The 20,532-nt window shown below is 33.6% G+C and overlaps 1 protein-coding gene and 1 long non-coding RNA gene across 4 annotated transcripts in view; one reads left to right on the forward strand and one right to left on the reverse strand.

Annotated features, from left to right (window-relative positions):
- LOC140050922 (uncharacterized) overlaps positions 1 to 4,071 on the forward strand; it is a 19,188-nt gene extending 15,117 nt beyond the window's left edge. For both annotated transcript variants that reach the window (XM_072095924.1, XM_072095925.1), the window contains exon 18: positions 1,166 to 4,071. In XM_072095924.1, the coding sequence (XP_071952025.1) occupies positions 1,166 to 1,303 (138 nt within the window). In that variant the 3' untranslated portion in view covers positions 1,304 to 4,071. The remainder of the gene's footprint in view (positions 1 to 1,165) is intronic.
- The window catches only part of LOC140050923 (uncharacterized), a 25,645-nt gene extending 6,712 nt beyond the window's left edge, over positions 1 to 18,933 (reverse strand). The window contains exons 1-4 of one of the 2 annotated variants that reach the window (XR_011845466.1): positions 18,781 to 18,933; positions 16,151 to 16,269; positions 15,805 to 15,933; positions 9,659 to 10,399 (exon numbers count right to left, since the gene is read on the reverse strand). This is a non-coding gene — a long non-coding RNA (uncharacterized lncRNA). Of the gene's footprint in view, positions 1 to 9,658; positions 10,400 to 15,804; positions 15,934 to 16,150; positions 16,270 to 18,780 lie in introns of those variants that run through there. The other variant, XR_011845467.1, reaches the window with a different exon arrangement.
- Between the last annotated feature and the right edge of the window lie 1,599 nt (positions 18,934 to 20,532).

A 20,532-nucleotide genomic window follows, 5' to 3' on the forward strand; every position in this document is an offset into this window, starting at 1 on the left:
AGCTCTTCCATACACGCTTCGAGAGCGATCGTCAGCTGGTGCTGTCCTTGTTGGTGTAGACCGCTTAGTAGGCCTAGCTGGTCGGGGAGCCGCTGGTCGGTGGTGTTTCCGTCGTGTAACATTGGGCTCAAATTCTTCGTCAATGAGTAAAATAATGGTCGTCAGGAGAAGGCATATTTCGGCAGGATTATCGGCGTTAAGAGGCATAAGGTTTGTCGCAAGGATAAGCAGTGTAAAAGGTAGCAAGTAATTGTTATTGTAAAGAAAGATCGCGAGTAAAAAATATACAACACGAAACTAGCGTGCGAAAATGGGGTCGTAGGTTGTAAAGACAACTGACCTTAAAACGTAATTTCCGGTTTGTGATTCGTCGATTAAGCATTTAAGCGGTTAAATATTTCAAGTACGAACAACGCTCAATTTATAACCCGAGGCATGGGTGAAATTAAGCGCTTATTTTAACCACCGTAGGAACACGACCTAATAAAGTGTATGGGTGAACAATGCATACATCTGTGTGCAATTTGAATTGGTTACTATTCCATGGGAATAAAATGCATACATTTTTATCATTAGTACCAAATGGACATGACAAGGATGTGACACCAAAAAAAATGTTTTGGTTTAGAATATAAACGAAACAGGAAAGGACCTATCATTTCCCAACAGTCTCTATGTATGTGAATTGCCGTTTCATTCTGGACTGGTGTTTGAAAGACAATATATAATATTAGGCTACATAAATAATATTTTCAGGGCCTGTTGCTGCTAAAAATATACATTATATGGGCTCCAAAGAAGTAATGTCGACTGGTTAGGACACAATGGGTTAAATTTTCATTAGAAACGACTTCCAGTCAACTCAACTGTAAATTAATTCCAGGTTTAAAAAAAAAAATAAGTGGATAAATTGATTCATTTCCCTATGTTGTTTTATTTAATATTGTATAATTGTTTGAGTATTATTTCATACCCTACTTCAATTATAGCACTATATTTTTTACCCATTGCATTGAGGTCAAATCTTTAAAGTTGTAAATCACAATATTTTGAAGCTTTATAATTGAGCAGTTGTCACACAACAGGTCACCCAGCTCTGCAAACTCAAGAATGCATTTTGTGTATTAAAGAGTATTTTTATTCATATTCATTCCTTGTTATTTAGATGTTGCTGTCATTAAAGAAGTATTTATTGTTAGATGGTGGAAGTTTACAGATTGGTTTAATAGACAAGATACGAGAGATGGTAGCTGAGGAGTTTAAATCAGCAACAACATTCAATCTGCAAGTTAATGATGATTAATTCATTTACGGTATTACTAATCCCATTCAAATATAGCACACATTTTTTTAACCATTACTACATTGAGATAAAATCTTTGTGCTACTCTAAACTCTTTCAAGTCACTGTTGAAGTCTTTCTTTTTCATTAATTTAAATTATTGCCACTTCTCAATTTATGTACAGCACATTGAGAGCTTGTTTATATGCGCTGTATAAGAATGAACTATTATTATTATTCATCTCAGTGGTATGGCGAGTAAGACATTTGTTTACATCTATCCTACAATGTCAATATAGTTTTTTATTAGTATTTATATAAAAGAAATACACAAAAGTTCAGTGAATAAGTGAGCCAACATGAAAAAGAACTTTTAAATGTTCACTTTAGGCCAAACATGCAATGAGGACGAAAACTCAATAGATCACTGCATTTTGGCTGGCCCCACTCATTTAGGCCACAACAGGATCGGCCTAAAGCAATTGCTGAACTATGCTCTAAATCATATATTGGTTTGGATGCAGTGGCATGATAAATATTAATCTAATATCATAAATTTACAAATCAAATCAAATCAAAAAAATTATTCAATGAAAAAATTATATTTTCTTAAAAAAATATATGTTTTTCGATTTTTCAATTTATGCATACATGCTAGTATAGCATGTACAATAACGTAGCAACTACACTATTTGAAATTATTAAGCACAAATTATTGTCTCCTTGCAGATGATATGGTGATATAACTGATTTACGCATGTGCGATACAGCCTAACGCTACAACAAAACTAATTACAAATTGGTTAATTCAAATTGGCCAAAATAGCCAAATTATCGTAATAGCATTAAATACCCATTGTCTTTTCTGCCTTCAATAAAATTGAGAGCAACATTTTGTTTGTAGTACTCATAATATATACATAAAAAAAACAACCTTTTGGATAGAATTTTAGAATGTATAAATATAATGTAAAAACTGAATTTTAAAAATATATAATTGTATATTTTTTAAAGCTTTTAAAAAAAATATTTTTTTAGCATTTACTATTTAATTAGTAATATAATAAAAATATAAAACCAATTTCAAATATATAATACTGTATCTCTAAAGGAGAAATTATAATAATAATAGAGAGAAATGGTGAGCTATGATTATGTCTGAAATTTTTAGGGCGGTAATGTTTAAAAACCATATACAAACATACACATTTTATGTCAATTTGTATCAACCGAAATCTTTGCGAAGGAGCTGTGCCAAGTCTTGTCTAGCCTTTGTTGTACACAGCTATTGTGGACACTGAGACTGGTAAGGTCAAGATACAACTTTGCGCAGATTCTTAGATGCATTATGGGAGTATGTTTGATCCAAATAATGACCGGGGTAATAATGAACAGTTCTTAAGCTTGGTTCCCACTAGCGACGAAAAGTAGCGCAACCGACACAACGTAAGCAAATGCCCTCCCAATAATTGTGTTTACCCCCGCCTGTGTGAAATCAAACCTGCTTGTTGCGCGTCAATGTTAGCATGCCGTAGACTTTGACCTGGTTCACCCCGTGTACTTTTGAGTATGCACTGTTTTCCAGTGTCTTTTGCATTGCGTTGTGTGAAATCAAACTGATTTGATTTCCCATAGCGATGTTTTGCAGCACTGTTGCGTCATCGGTTCCCACTTGTGATTACGCAATACAGCTTTGCGTCGATATGTCGCTGCGTTGCGTTCTAGTGGGAACCACGCTTTAGAGGTTTCACAATATTAGGTGCTTTATAAAACAAGATGCAATTTCAATACATTTTACATAGGCTATAAAAAGTATATAAAGTACAAAGAGAGTGAGAAGTTATGTTAGATATATTGCTTGTATCATGTTTTTTTGTGTGTGTGTTTTTTAATGGGAAGAACAAGTCACTTATTGCATGGAGATTTTTCTAGAAGTGTTTAATTGCTGGCATTAATCACATGGTTGACAGTATTGCACCTCAACCAGATAAGTATGTTTAATATTGAAACCTAGATAGATATTAAAGTGAAGTGTTTGTGTTTTTGATACCATGTTAAATTGTGTCAAGGTTCGGAGTCCTGTTTAAACCACTTGACACCAAAGTTTAATGCACAATTTAAGAAATAAAAAAATACCATTCTTTTGAAATTTCGCATGATGAAATATTGTATCCAGGACTTATATTCTATTTCCTTACTTTTTCACATGTCATGTCTCATTTTGTTAATCGGAGGAAGTTTTAAGTGTCCTTGTTAACTTATTAAAGCATGTTTGAAAGAACTTTGTTGCACTATGTTTTTGTTATTTTTGGGTGGAGTAACATTTTGCAATACTACTACCGAGTTGAGCAAGAATATATTGGTCTAGCCTCTCATTGGAGCTAGGCTGCTAGGCTAGCATAAATTAAGCTGGATGAGTGTTGTTGTGTTTGCTTATGTCATAACTTATGAAGAAGTTTTTAGCCCATTTAACCATAGACATAGACATCGCTTTATTCATCCATAAATTTGGAAATTATAGTGTTCTTAGCTTTCTCTCTCAATAAATATTAAACAGAATTAAATAAAGACAAAAGAATATAACTAACGAACATATCTTCTATTGAAAAGGCCAATACATCTTGGAATGAAAAAGTTGGGATATCGGTTCGTGTTAGCCGCCGGTACCGTCAGTCTACCGCTGCGTTGTACTATACAACTGCTAATAGTCTCATTTAAATCAAGTATTTAGTAAATCACTAAAATATTTAGTATGAAACAGTTTATCTAGTTGCTGTATATAGTTATCATTATTCACTTATTCACTCATTTATTTAAGTTAGTGACAGTCTGAATAGGTTACCTTTGACATCATAATCACTTCCAAGTCCTGCTAGCCTGGTAAACTAACATTAGCTCTTGACAACACAAGATTTTAGCCAGATTAAAGCAGACTTATCTAGGTCTAAATTAGACAATTTTCTGAAGTACTTAGCTCTTACAAACCATTGAATACCCACCTAGTACTTTCAAGTTCTTTCAACCAACCCTTTCTGGCCTTTCACACCTGCTCTGACATAGCAAATAAAATCGCGTATCAATGTTTTATTTTCACAACGCGCCACACCAATCGTGTTACTCGATCGATAGTTGCTAATGCAATGCTCGCAATCTGACATGAATCTGAACTGGAGCCGGAGTTGTGACTGACCCTTTAATTGTTAGGTTTTTTTTTTATTTGTTGCTTGTCATAAGGTGGATTTCTTCTCCACCATCCCTCTTCCCATTGCTTTAGTTTTCATACCTAGATATCGTTGATACAATCTTTGGTTGTACCATAGATGAACTCTGTACAGGCCTTAACTTCTGTTGTTTTTATTTTCAATACCATATTATCTTGTTACACAAGTACTTTTAAAAATCTTAACCCATAGTTAACTTTTTGATACTACTACCTTTACCCTAACTTTTGATTGCTGTAGTAAAATTGTGTTTGTTGTTTCGAATACAGGTACATCACATGTTATCTTTGGTCTTTAGCAGGTGGTGTAAACGTGATATTGAGGAACATAGACACATATTCCTCTTGCTTTAATAAGGTATATCACAGACAGACAGATGTACTTGTAATGTGATTAAAGTGGCCGTGGTTACCCACCCCAAACCTCTTCCAATCAGCCTAAAATTACCTACATTAACAACATCCTCTGGTTACTACTGTCCAGCGGTGTTTAGCTAGGCCTACATCTTCTGAAAAAAAATCCTGTTACTGACTGAGAGTTTGAAAGCATTGATTGACAGTAAAACTATGGTTAATATTAAGAGTATTGGCAGATAGCCCACACATTGAGTGAATTTTGGCAAAGTAGCATAATTTATAATATATACATTTCCAGGAAAAGGGACATTTGTACAGGTTCATATATATCTAATTTTTCACACGGATGTCTACATTAAACTATAGTATAATAATTTTAATAATATAGACAAATTAGTTTATACACATTACACAGCTAACTTTTTAAAAATGGAACTCCTCATACTAGACTTGCTGAAAACCACAAAACTATCAAAATCAACTTTCTGGAAACAGAAATGTTGGGCCAGCCAAAGAGTTGTGAGAGACGACTACTTATTTTGTGGTTTATTAATACAGTATACAATAATAAACAAAATATTACCATGGCCCTGTTGCATAATGTACAGTGTAGATTACTGACTGTATTTCTGCTAAGTTTGTGTTCCCAAATACAGACCATTTATATCAGTGGGTGTTGTCAACTTTTAATGGTCAAGATATAACCGGCAGTCAAAATGTTGTATTGTTGGAGCAGTTAAATGGTGTTATCGTTATATTTAGAATGAAATTCAATTTGTTCCATTTATGCTGCTAAGAAATTGGGATGGGGGTAATTTATTGACATGGGTATTAATCATAATCCGATTTTTATCATCTTATACCTGTTGGCATTTCTTGCTATCTTGTCACCATCTCCTGGCTAGCCTTGATAGTCTGTTCTTCCCAATTAACCATATGACATCAGCCATGCATTTCCAGTATGGTGTGATTTAAAAGCACCACCCGATTACAAGACCAATGCAAGGCCTAATCAAGCACCTATTGATGGCCTATCAAGTTAGATAACATAATCAGAGAGTAAACTATTGATCTACTGCCCTCGACTTACCCCCTTATTTTAGATAAGAAAACAGTGTAATACTTCTCGTCATATTTACACAAACACTATCTGAGTTATAACTTGGTAAACATTGTATTAATCAATAACTTTGATCTGAACTCAAATAAATTATTAATAAAATAATGATGGCGCTAGGAAATTCCCCTGAGAGAGAGTTAAAATTAATTGTCCAAAATAACCTGTGATCCTTGCAGTTTTTTTTTCTATTCTACAGACTTCTAAGTTTAGCATGGTTGCTAGGGATTCTAGCAGATTTTCATACCTTTACACCATCTAACCCTTATTTATTTAAGCTCATTCTCTATTTTTGTTTGCTTTTTTAGTATAGTATCAGTTTAAAATATCTCAAACCCCCTGACAAACTTCCAGCAGAAGTGATGGTAAATAGGCCTCTAGTCTAGATCATGACAATGTTTCCTGTGTTACAATCCTAGTTATGGGGTTGACCCATGTTAAGAGTCACCTAACAACCCATGTATAGCGAGTGAGTGGTGAGTAATCTTAACAGTACCCACCATGAACACTGTGGATACCTGGAGGTATCTCTTGGTCCCCACCCACTCACAACTTCTTAACACACACCACTAGACTTCTCTGCCATACAGAGCGTAATAAAATAAAACATGTTTTGTTTCAGATAGTTACACAATACTGTACTTTAAATACAAAAAATGTCATCAACATAATACTGATGATTAATGCTGAAATACTGTATTTTATTGCATGGAGGATATGTATTGCCATGGAGTACCATGATATTAGGCCTACTGTACTGTCTGTACACGTCTGTCATAAGTTTAAATTGCTAAACGGTATACAAGGTTTATTTACAAAAAAGATGAATTAGACAAAACAGTAACACCTTCAATATTTGCAGTGAACCATAATGACTACAATTAAATTTGTTGAGGTCACGCTATCTAGAGTAATTAAAAGATCAGCAGAATAATGTCATGTCAATAAAACTGCTATTTGTTAACAAATACCCATTATGCTGCCCTCTGCTTTTTTTCCTTTGCCCATAATCAATAACATGGTACCTGAAGTATGCCCTCTTAACCATGGAGGAATTAGTTAAAACCTTGATTAGGTGCCCCATGGGGGTTTAAAGATTAGCCTGCTTTGGGATTAGCATTTTCAAGGTTTTAAATGTTTCCTTTGCTATTTATAAGTAAATTTGTTTGTTTTTTTCAGTTTACCATTATGTTTTTTTTTTTATTTCATCATTATTTCTTCTATTCAAAATTCAAGTAACTGTTTTGTTATAAAAACTTGTTGTATTGTATTGTAGGCCAGATTCACTTTTTTTTAAATTTTTCCTCAATATCAAGCCTTTGCGTGTGGAATAAGAACAAACTACTTGTTGGAAAATACTTGAGCTCACATACTGTGTACTGTAAGGCTGGAGAAGACTTGTTCTACCACCAGAACAATGGTCGCTGAGTCCCTTGAACCTGTGCCGATTGTATAGCTATAGTTTGCAGCGCTTTGCCTTAACCACTCATGTAGATTTTCCCTTCTGTGGTTCATGGGTAGGCTCTTCTACCTCAACTTGACCTAACAGCATTCTGTACAAAATATTTAGTATACCTGAAGTATGTTACCTTTTGTGGTTCATGGGTTCATCTTCTATCCACAATAGGATGCTATACACAGATGTGTTATTTGTATGTGATTGTTTTAAATTAAACTTTTTATGACCTTTCGAAACAATGTAAATGCAGCATACTTCCAGTGTATTGCACATGAAACAAGGGAAACAACACACTTATTGAATACTGAGTGTATCCTGTGGTTTGGTCATGGAACAATACAATTTTAAATTTTGTAGGACAAAATGCAGACAACATGTAGACAACTAGTAACTCATGTATCGCTAAATCAGATTATATATGGACTAATAAGCAAAAATAATAGCAAAAAAATACAATGAAAGCAATATGCTAATTTAATTCACCATAATCAAAGTAAACAAAAATCAAAGAATAATAGGATATACATTAGATTAAGAAGAATATTATAACAATCCATGATTTCTCTTAAACATTAGGAATCTAAGATTTGTTTTACCATTTACATCATGCTAAATATTTGTACACTTATGTTCATTTTCACTCAATTTCTCAAAATAGTTTTGGTAGATTTTAAGTCTGACACAATGTAGGTAGATCATTGAGGCCTGACGTAGTAGATCCTACAGTAGGTTGTCAATATTCAAAGCTTGCTATAAGATCAGACCTTGGCCAAAGCTTGTCATTAATGGGTGCCTATTGAGTAGGGCATCACATCAGGCAGAATGTTTGTATAATATTAATAGCTATATGCCAAAGTTAACTTTGCACCCAACGTCTTCCTAAACCGTGCCATGTTTTTCTCAAATTTAAAGGGTTTCTTTTAATCATATTTGGAAATTCCTAGTCATACAATCATTTCATGTATAATGTCATAATTCATACCTATGTATTGCTCATGCTTTTGACAATTTAGACTCAAAATGTTTGTTTTGTTTGTAGAATTCATTCTGCTTAGAGTAATTGTGTTCTGAATTTTAACAATTATTTCAGCCCAATTTGTTCTTGTGTGTTCAATTTTGTTCTTATAAAAATGAAAGCTTTAGCATCCAGTATGTAAACCAGCTGAATTTTGTTTTGTTTTGGGTTGCTTCCAAAAATGAAAAGGTTTGCTGAACTGCATCTTGTGACACTCTACCACCTCTCCTTGTCTTGTTTCATTTTGTTACTTGCCAACATTGGTCAAGGATATTTACAGTTAAAAGGCCAAATTAAATTTTGTTTGTTAATTTCACATCTGGAGGTTCGAAAGACTTTTTGAAATTCTATTGTGACTTACTAAACACAAGGATGATAGTCTAGAAGTTGCACAATGAAACACTTTAAAAGAATTGCGTAATAGTCTCTGTGTTAACAAAATTCCTGGGCACAAATTTGACCATAAACCAATTGTTCTTTCAGCTGGACACTACAGGCACTTCCTTCAAATAATAACCACTAATAATATGTCCCAGAAACTTTAGAAGCTAATGATTAAATGATCTTCATTTAAACTGCAATTCATAGTGCATAATGATCTTCATATCATTGTAAAGTAGATTAACTAAAAGTTGACCTATATTATATCTTTTAAGTATGAATATTATTTATGTTTATCAAAGCGTGCACATGATGTAAAAGCCAAGGAAACTGAAACTTAAAGCAATATATTTCAATCTACAGCTGGACCCTATGCAGGAAAACAGCTGTTTTTCTGGCAAGTTGCCAGAAACATTTCATAACAATCCCTCAGAGCATGAAGTTAACCTTGAAGGAAGCTCAAAACTCTGATTGGCTTCTTGGAAAGCGAACACGATCAAAACAACTTTGGACTGGGGTCAATGATCAGTATATGTCACAGTTTGTTTACAGTGTCTTTACAGGGGTTATTCCTTTATTAAAGAGGGTTATGCTGAATATAGGTTCAGTAAACATCTTAATATGTCATCTTTTTTAGTGTTTTAAAATGTACAAAATCTTAGAAAATGCACAGTACATACTGTACATAGATTTCCGTTTCACTTGAGGGAGATGGTGAATTAATGATGACATCACTAAAATTGGCAAGCTGGATATTGATTTTAAATAAAGCTGATTTCCTTATGGAAGAAAATGTGAAAGAAGATTAGAACAAAGAAAACAAAACATTTTCAAAATAAAATTTATTTATTTGCAAGTCAAAGTCAACATCTTAAAGAATTAGATACAAATATTACATCATGGTTAAAATTACTATTTTTCTTAACTTAACCTTGGACTTTGTGGGTTGTACTGGACTTTAGCCAAAATGGCCAATCTTTGCTACTGTAAAAATAGCTTGGATAATGACTTTACAAATGCCATCAGCAGAGTGTAAACTGATTTTATAATAATAGATAATAATTTAGAATCTAACTATGGGTACGTTTACAAAAATTGAATTTCTGTTTAGTTTAGTTTTTGTGAATGGCTGACTAGATTAGACGATGTTCTGGTTTTCTGTTGCCAGCAGCCTAATCGAGTGCTGAAAATTTCGTAAACTTATGACAACTTATGATGCCTGCACATTTATGATTGCCTTTATACAATTATTAACTGCCCTTTAGGAAGGGTCGGAACCCTGGTATGGTTTAGGATTGAAAGCGTCCATCTTTCTAGTCTTTTAGAAACATAATTTGATCAATTTTTATGAACTTACACTGTAATTTTATTAATTGTTGTTTCCTAACTTAAGGTATGTTTTCACTGTAGTCTCATTAGTTAGTAATATTTAGATTTGTTAGAATTCAAATTATTGTAGTTCATGCATTTTCGATCACCATTATAACATACTGTATGGTATCTGTTCTGCCCTCTTGAAACCAGAGTTCACCGAACATTTATATCGCTGTGCTCCACAATCACCATTCCTATTTAAATGAAAAAAGAAATAGATACAATTTTACACTTTTGCACCTAAATGAAAATCAGTCATAAGCCCATAGACCACTTTAATAAGTCCATCTTGAAATTTTATTTTCAAGAAAGGTGATTGCAAAGAGAGGTGCATTGCAGAGTTTTACTGTACATTTTAGTACTTTTAATACTTAAAGTAAACATTAACTTCAATTTTGAATTTTGTTGTGGGTAAATGACAATGCACTCTCAACATACTTTAGATTTACCCACAAAAAGTATAAGTGCAGTTTGTAGCAGACATATTTGTGGCTTATAGAAAGTTAGGAAATCGGTTTAATTTGAACAGGTTAAACCACTATTTATAATTGTCCACAGTTGAAGGCATGTATACATGTTGCAAACAAATTGTGGAACTTATTTCCATTTTGTATTCATGTTTATTCGTCTTCTGTTATTATTTTAAAAGAATTGCCTTGGAACCACTTAATTTTGTTAGTTTAGTCATTGGTTTTCAGATATGCTGGCCCTTTCAAGTACAAGGTCTTCCCCAGAGTCCTGATAAAGGCTTGACTGGTAAACAGTTCAAGAGTTTCTAGTGAGTGTTGACAAAGTGCGAGGCAGCGAGGCATGCCAAATATTTGTGCGAGGCATCATTTTATCATTTCCAAAAGTGCGAGGCATGCGCGGCATATAGTTTACAATTTCAAAAAGGTGCGAGGCATATCTTAACGTGCTATTATGATATATTATAGGCCTAATAATCAATCGATACAAGCGTATCTAAATAGATTCGTGTATACACTCATCATGTTGTTTATTTTTATGTAACGATTGTTTTTTCATTCAAGTCATATCGTGTCAAATTTTACTTTTACAAAAGTGCCCAAACTACGGTTCAAAAATCTGAACGACAGTCTTCAACTTTCGATAAACAATAATTGTTATAGCGACACACTCATCAAATGACTGCAATGTTTGTTGGCATTTCGAGCGTGTTCACTCACATGTCTCTCGAACATAGCAGAGTGAAAATAATATTTTGTCACACCCCTGCGCCTAGATCCGGTAGACCCGAGAGATGGACAATCCCTCTTTACTATTTAGCAGGTAGTGGAATGATTCAGCCCTCAGCTCAGAGGATTGTGGTGCATTCCCCTCCTATAGCACGTGGTTTCAGCAGCAACGCACAGACTTCTCTCTGAGCGGCGTGCCAAAGACATTTTTGACATTCCATTCTCTAGGAACAACACGTGTACCTCTCTCGCAAATAAGGTGAACAGCGATTGCCAGGACAAGTTCAATAACTGGCGGTGAATAAAAGGTAACTGATATGCCGATCCAATAACATGCCGCAAAGAAAAAAATTGCGACAGAATTCTGGAGCGCGTGTGAAAAAAGACTTACGTCCGACAATTGTAATACTAGGCCTAAAATTAAACTTTAGCTAATATGCTTAGCCCTAACCTAGATAAGAGGCCTATGTAGAAAATAATTTAATCAATTTTGATAAAATAATAATTGGTGTAATATTTAATAATGATACACTATTCCTGTTTTAGTAAGCTAGGTATATTACGAACGATTTTTATTTATTGTTGTCCATGTTTGTACTAATAAACCTGGCGCTAGTTTCCTTCGCTTGTATTTTTACTCCAAATTTGATAACTAACTTTATCGTGTGAATACCACACCTTAGAAGTATACCTCATGAGTACTTTAATGAAAGAATCACATAAAAAGTAACAAATAAATCCTTAAATTAATGATTTTACAGGCGTGTTTCTCGCACACTGTTCGCGAATTTCACTTATTCAATGTTCAATATTTTTGTTTCTATGGAGCGCCAAAAGAGCAACGATAATAGAGGACTAAAACTCAGTGGAATGCGTCAATTTCTAATGCATTTATTGGTGAAAAACACGTTTTATTTCAATATATTTGTTAATTTGTCAATAAAAATGTTGTAATATGTTACTGCTGATACTGTTCTGTTTTCAAAGAATAATAATCGATCCTAAATCAACATCACTACCTAGTCTAGACCTAGGACATCCTACTAAGGATATTATGATGAATTTTTCTATTTTATTCTTTAAAAGGTTAACGAAACCGTGTACATTATCAACAGTAACATTTTTCCTTACTGACAGTGACAAAATCTATTGAAATTGTACTTGATTTTCACCAAATAATGCGTTAAATATAAATGGATTCCACAGAGTTTTTAGCCCTCTAATTAATTTTGCTCTTTTGGCGTTCCATAGAAACCAAAATATTGAACATTGAGTGTGCGAAATGCGAGAAAAACAACGTCTGTAAAATCACCAATTTAATGGATTTATTGTTACTTTTATGTGATTTTTCTTCATTAAAGTAGGCCTACTAATTCTAAGCTGTGGTATTCAGGATAAAGCCTTGGTTAAATTACAAGGCAGGTGCAAAAGGAAACTAGCCTAGCGGGCCTAGGCCTAGGCTACTTCAATTTCGGTGATTTCCTGCCTTGCAATTTTGAGAAATGATAAAATGATGCCTCGCATTTTTTGATGATGGTAAAACGATGCCTCGCATAAATTTCTGACTTGCCTCGCATGCCTTCCCTGCCTCGCGTGCCTCGCTGCCTCGCACTTTGTTACTACCCGTTTCTAGTTTTGTTTTGCTCTTCATAAATTCAAAACAGGACAGTAATTGACATTGCAATGCAATAGATACATTTGCAGGTAGTGTATTTTTCAGTTACTGTATTATTATACAGATAACAATTCCTTGAACTAAAATATTAATCACATACAATTGACTTGTTTGTGTTTGAAAAGAATGGAATTAATTTAATGATCATGATTAAACTTAAACTCAATTTCTTTTGTCCTACGAGACATCATTGTTAAAAGAGAATACTATTAGGTCCTAATCTGTTCCTTCTTAATAGAGGCTCTATTGTATACGTGAAACACTGATCATTACATGTTCCTTTATGGTACGACAAATATTAAAAACTACATTAAAATTTATAGTGGTATGTTTATGTACTTAGCATAAACTGTATATTTTTCTGTCATGGATTATAGAGTTCAAGTAGAACATCAGGGAGGGGAAGTTTGATTTGTCTATCACAGAATTTCCTTTTTATGAAAGTTAATCATTGTGTCTGAACATCTTCAACGTCATAGATTATTGTACACCTAGCATTAACATTACAAACCCCAACACTATGACTATGAGTCTGAACATTATTTTACTATTAATGAATCTGCACTTTGTTGTGAGATTTGTTAGATCACAGATACTAGGTTGTTTCATTGCAACTTATTTACACATTCAAAAATAAACATACTGTAGTTTTCAATCTGCTGCACTAAGCAAAAAAACATTTGCCTATCTATTACTGTAATTTGTTTAATAATGTAAATACTGATAACTTTATTTAACTCCTTTTATCAGCAATAAAAATTCATTGTTTCGCATTGTGCATGTTCATTGCACAATCACGTTTTTCAGTGTTATTCTCTTCCTTCCAGCTGATTTGCTAGGGAATGAAACCAGATCAAAGCAGTCCACAGTTAGTCACACTTATTGGGTTATATAAAGATCATTGTCCTTTTGAAAAGTGAAAATAAAGCTAAGTTGAAAAAAAAAAATGTACAATGGATGAGATTGGGATATCTATTGCCAGATTATTAACCTGAAAATCAAGGGAATGAAAAAAAATAAACAATTATTAGTCACCCAATGAAGCAAAACAAACCACAGAATTAATAGGTGTACTGTATAAACTGTGTTTACAAAATCTATGACCCTAATTTGAGTACAAAGGAAAATCTGGCTTTTTACTCTTTTTGTTTGGCATTTATCAGTAATTTTTCCCTGGATGTATGTATCACTTAGCACTATACTATTATGAGTCTAGAATTAGAAAAACTTAAAATTTATTAATTAGAAATATTTTTTTAAATAGATAATTTGTTTGTAACATATTAAATTTGAAACAACATTTTGACATTGCTTGCCAAAGATCTTTAAATTTAAAACGATAAATGTTCCATGGTGGTATATTTTAGGCAACCCATCTTAGAATAATGTTGACAATGGCCTGCTTACGAAGAATGGAGATTATAGAAGGTGCATACTGAGTCTTAAACAGATCAATGCACTATTCCAAGAATCGTCAGAATTGTATAGAATGATTTGGAAATGACCTTATCTTCCCAATTACATCCCATCACAGAATACATAATTGTCATTTATACTATGTAATTTAATAACAATTACTAAATACTAGTAATTCTATAATAACATTTTATTACTAATTAATGCAATTAATAATCATATCATTGATCAGCTGGTAGTCGACTGATGCTTTTTGTATCAGCTGATACATGTCATACACCTACATTATTTTGAATTTAAATGGAAACTTGGAAGTTAAATGAAAAAACTGAAAACAAATTTGCTATTGCAAACAGTAAAATGATAAAATGCCCTCATATATTTTTATTGCCAGAATTGTACAGCTTTCTTTTGAATTATGACTCCTGCCATAACATTATATTTTCAGTTGTTTACGTTTTGTTTTGTTTAATTTAAAAGGTTGCTAATGATGAGAAATACCCCTGGTTCATTTGTTTTGAGGCTCAAAAGGCTCATATAAGAAAGAAGTGATGTCAAATAATCCTTGGTCTGTTATTCTAGGACCATGTAGAACGTGGGGAATACTTTATTTGTTCATTTGAGAAGCCCTATGCAAGCATTTGGGGAATACTCTCCTTCCAATCATATCTTTAAGCCCATGCAAGCAGCGAATGATGGGGAATACAGTCTTACTTTATACTTTGAGAAGGCCCATGCAAGCAGCGAGTGATGGGAATACTTAAAAGGTAACTCTCACTGTTTAGCAAGGTCAGAGTGCTTTCTTTACTTCAAAAGCCTCATTAAAATTGCATAAACCAATCTAGGCACCAAAGTTTCTACTAAGCAACAGGGCATCCTTGAATCCAATCAGCAGCACACGATTTACATACAATGTCACTATACTGCCCACAAGTTCAGTTTCCATATATAATTGTTTATGCTATATCCAACAAGTAGCTTTCCACCCTCTGCAAATTTGTTCAACCAAAACAGTACAAATTGCATGTATTCTGTTACTAAATTGGTCTGTACTCAAGTTATATCAAAACATTGTATAATATCAATACAAATTGTTATTTAAAGTACGGTATTATATTATAGTATTTTATTTTTTATTTATTTTTTTTTTATACTGGGCAACCTCTTCAGTCAAAGACTGGTCTCCCAGAGGGCCCAGTTGGTGATCAGTGGCTGTGATGTACTAATACACCGGGGTAACCCCCTACTCGTCTCGAAAGATGTACTAGGTTCTTTAAAGTGCACACGAGCTAGTTGTGTAAACTGGACCTACGGTTTATAGTTCTTATCCGAGATGACTACCACCAGAACCATGGAGTGAGCCTCGAACCCTTGCCGATGTTATGGCTACGTAATTACGGTTCCACTGTCTTAACCGCTCGGCCACTCACTCAGTATCTACCTAACATGCCAAATAAAACATAAATTTACAGTTATTTGTTGTGCTTAATTTCTGAGATAGGCAGACACAATGCAAAAAACATGTGGAAACAACCATTGTTGATGCATAAACATAGCTATGATTGTTATAGTCTATGTACATATATTTGTTAATTAAAACTCCGGTATTGTTACATATTTGTCGCATATCACAACAAAAAAAAAAGGTTTTCACTCACAAACGGACTTTGTTGATAATATGTTCTTTTACATTTTACGTTTTGAAATTCATAGATATGCTTCATAGTAAATTCTGGATTGGCTGCACAGTACTTCTGGATTCGCACACTCTCGCACCCTGCCAAGTAATAATGAATTAATTTGCAGATTTTAAACATGGTTACTATACAGTATTATGTTTATGTTTTTACTTCATACACTCACACTCACTCATTCCTTCATTCTCTTAATTTCTGATGACTCAAGTCATCATAATCAAAAAGTTTCTGAAAATTTAAACATGTGTACACTTAGTAGAGGTTAAGCGAGTCCACCGTTTAGTCAACTTTAAACTCATAACAAAACAATAAAATGCTTTTAGAAGAGATTATCCCAGTTATAACCAGTTTCACAACTATAAAGTATACAAAGAAATGAGGGTATTTAATTTACATACAATGCTTGCTAAGTAATACTAATAATACTAGGTTTTATGGTGAAAGGACAATCAATTCACCTTCAAAATTGACCTGGCAAAATGAAGGTAAAATTCTGTAAACAAGTCTAATTAGGGTACAACTGAATAACTGGCTAAATAACAACTTTTTGTGGAACTTTATTAAACCTTAATAAAGCCTTTAATCTTGATTGACTTTTAACTTCCAACTGGCTAAGGGCCAGATTCTGCTATAAGCAAATAAACTGGTTAAAATTATATGTACCACCATTTTCTAACAAGCAATTTCAGGGCAAACCTCCTAAGTAAATTCAGATAATCGTGGGAGCTACCCAATATTTGGCTGATCTCTTGTCTTGCACTAAAGGTGCAATTCTCTTTGTTTTGGATATAACTTTCACTACAATTTAGACTTTGTTATAAGGTCCCTTTTGGTTAAAACTGAATGGGCCAAATGAGAATTGATTATCAATAATTGTCGTACATCATGCATGAAAAGATCCTGGCATTCCCGCTCTGTACTATGCTGATGCGCAATATCGTTTTAAATAGGACCCTCTATCTTTGGATGCATTGCAAAATTTAATATACTGTACGGTACCATAGAGATATTATAGTTCACTATAATATCTCTATGACTGTACATAATCATGTCTTACTTTTTTTCTTTTTTTTTTGGAAAACGGTACTTTTACATTAGGCTCATGTGCAACAGAAACAAAGTGGGAAACAAGCAAACAACTCTAGGGTCTATTTCTGATACATTTTCGTTCCTAAATAACCATTTTAATTCAGTGGGTGGCCATCGGCAGAAATCGTTAGCATTACCAAAAATGCAACGGGCTCTGGCAGTCAATCAAACTGTAGTGTAGTTGACTTAAAGGCCAGGTGCGGGCAAAAAATTTCTATTGATCATACATTCGAATAATTATCGATCTATAGTTTCCCCTATGTTTCATAATTTTTGGGATTTTATTTGTGTTACACGAGCTTGTTGAAAATAAGCACTTTCTTATCAGTGGGGGGGATAGTTGAAATTACACAGTAAAATCTCTATTCTTTTGTACACAAATTTTGTAAATAGAGAGGCATTTTAAAAAGCTACGAAAAATAAACAGTGTGGTAAAAAATGTTTTCAGATGACTAAGTATAGGTAATATAACTTGAATATTACATTTCTGGAATTTTTATTCAACTTCAAATTTTTATTTTCATGCTATAGCAAAAATTATCCACCGTATATCCACCATCTTTTTTCACCTTCTAGGGAGTCACAAGACATCTTATTACATTAGGTTAACTACCTAACTACTGAAAAAAGGTCTTCCTGGTTTTTATGGAAGAATTTTGCAAAATTTTGTATTTGGCCATATTAAGGAAAATTCATGTTTTTTTCGTCTTGATTTCTGTTACAAATATTTGATTTATGTACAATTAACCAAATATTATATTTAAAATTCATGCCTGTACCTGAGCTTTAAGGTCAGCGCCTGTCAATCAAATAAATGTTGTTTTGCGTTGCAGCTGAAACTTGCACAGCAATATTAAATAGTTTAAAAGAGTTATTTTCAGGCTGCCATTTAAAATATTAATTTGTCCCGTTTCTGCTACCAAGAAATTGGGGTCAGTACAAGTGAAATACATTCACCAAACATAGGCGAAGATGACATCATTTTTTTGGGGGGTAGGCAATTAACCACCAGCTAGCCACGGCATTCATAAAAAATCACTTTGAAATGCGGGGCTGCTGTCATGCATGATGGTTAGTAACTAGATATAACAATGGGGATGGTAGACATTAGCCTGAAACTGAAAGGTAACATTTAAAATATTATTTTATAATTATATGTAAGAAATCAATGAACAATGTATTGTATAAATAAATGTAAATTTATCAAATTTATTAAAACAAAATTATTTATTTTATTATTATTTATAAAATAGAAATTTAATTAATATAATTAATACCTAGGCCTAGGACTATCTGAAATCGTTCAAACTACTTTACATTGTGTACACTTTTACTGTAGGCCTACTGGGATACCGTGTAGGCCAAGGTATAGTCTCAATTGGTAGTAGCAGTGCCGGATAGGTCCTGTCTGATTCAGTATCCGAAACAGGAAGGTGGAGGAGTAGGCCTAGCTAGGTAGTTAAGGTCTGAAGTTTTAGACCAGGCATATGTCTTCAACCTACCTTTAATTAAATAATAATTCCAAATAGCGTTAGTCCATATACACACAATGCATAACTTCAAGTCGTTTTATATTATGTAGATACAATTAAAAATGTATTATATATGATGTATACGTGGATAGGGCACAACTTCCAAACAATAGCTTCTGTGTAATCCGCTACCGGTGCCAAAACGTTCAACCAATCACATTTTACTTTAGCCACGATCAAAAAGTGGTGTGATATTTGGTGACCGATAAAATTCGTTTGACCATGTCTCTATACTTTTGTTAGTTCTAGGCCTAGTAGTTTTGTTTAAAATTAACACAGATTAATTAATTAATAGAATATTAATCAGCATTCCACTGAACGCAAAGAATGCAATCAAAATTAATTTTCAATCGACAGTCATAAAAGTCTGTTAAACCGGATGTGCGTATGCGTAACGTAATGCGCGCGTACACGTAACGTAAACATACGCGTTTCCGTTTCCAAGGCGCGTGAAACGTCGCTGAAACTACGCGCATCCGTTTTTTATCCTGATTTATCTTGCCGGTTTTTATGGATGAATATTTTAAAGTACCACTACCACACAATTTTTGTAGAAATATAATGTTTATATTAATTTAACCTTCGACGCATGTTGTAGATACTTTTTTCTTTTTTTTTCTGTACAGCCATGGAGAAATGGTGCAAGCATACACGAGAACATGTCATACTAAAGCTTGGTTCCGACTTCCCACTAGAACGTAACGCAAGAACGTAAACGCAACGCAAATGTTTTAACCAATGACAAGCGAAGTTATAGACAGTTAGCAATCACAAGCGAATAAGCCATCGCTTGTGATTTGTCAATTCACTTGCGTTGCGTTACGTCGTTGTGTTGCGTCGCTAGTGGGAACCACGCTTAAACAAACTGACCCACAGTGAGATCCTTGTTTGCAACAAAAAACAACTTTTTTGTGTCAATGTACTCTACTAATATAATCCTCGTGACTTTGTAATTATATTTAGCAATAGGCCTAGTACACCCAGCCACCCCACTGCCATTTTTCTCATTTTCTTCCATTTATGAACCGTCACATGTCATAGATTTATTTATACAGTATTTATATTCGAAAAAAAAACAAGAAAATTTACAAAAATAACGAGGAAATAAAAACAGTATACAAAACGCCATTTTTCTTTTGTTACTTAAAAAACAGACATTAAAGGTTAAACAAATTAAAGTATTTAGATGTATACGGTTATTAATTAACTATTGTATAACGTTGTTCTTTATGGATAATTGTTTGATTTTAAAGTTATTTTCGCGGCTGTCCACATGCAAATTGTTTATTGACTTCTACAATGTTTCCATCTCATTAGCCGCCTTTTGTTTGTTGCTTGTATATCCTCATTTTAATTTTCCAGTTAAAATTTTCCAATCCACATTATCACAAAACAAAGAAACAAAAAAGCTATTCCTATAACAATTTTTATTGCGTTCTTAAGTCTGAAAAAAGCACCTTTATCTAGTATAGTATCATTTTATTTATAAGTTGCGAATCTCAAGCGTTTGACTACAGTGAAAGCTGGTATCTACCTATACGAAAAACTTGGTTGCAGCACGTAAGGTCAAAGCAACGCAAGTTAGTTGACAAACAAAATGCGACAGTTCGAAAAACCATCGCAAAGTGTGATTCGTCAAATTATTTGTGTTGCGCTTACGTCCTTGTGAGAACCAAGCTTTACGCTAAAGCTTGGTTCCCACTAGCGACGCAACACAACGAC

The sequence above is a fragment of the Antedon mediterranea genome, chromosome 6 (assembly GCF_964355755.1).
Source record: "Antedon mediterranea chromosome 6, ecAntMedi1.1, whole genome shotgun sequence".
NCBI lineage: Eukaryota > Metazoa > Echinodermata > Crinoidea > Comatulida > Antedonidae > Antedon > Antedon mediterranea.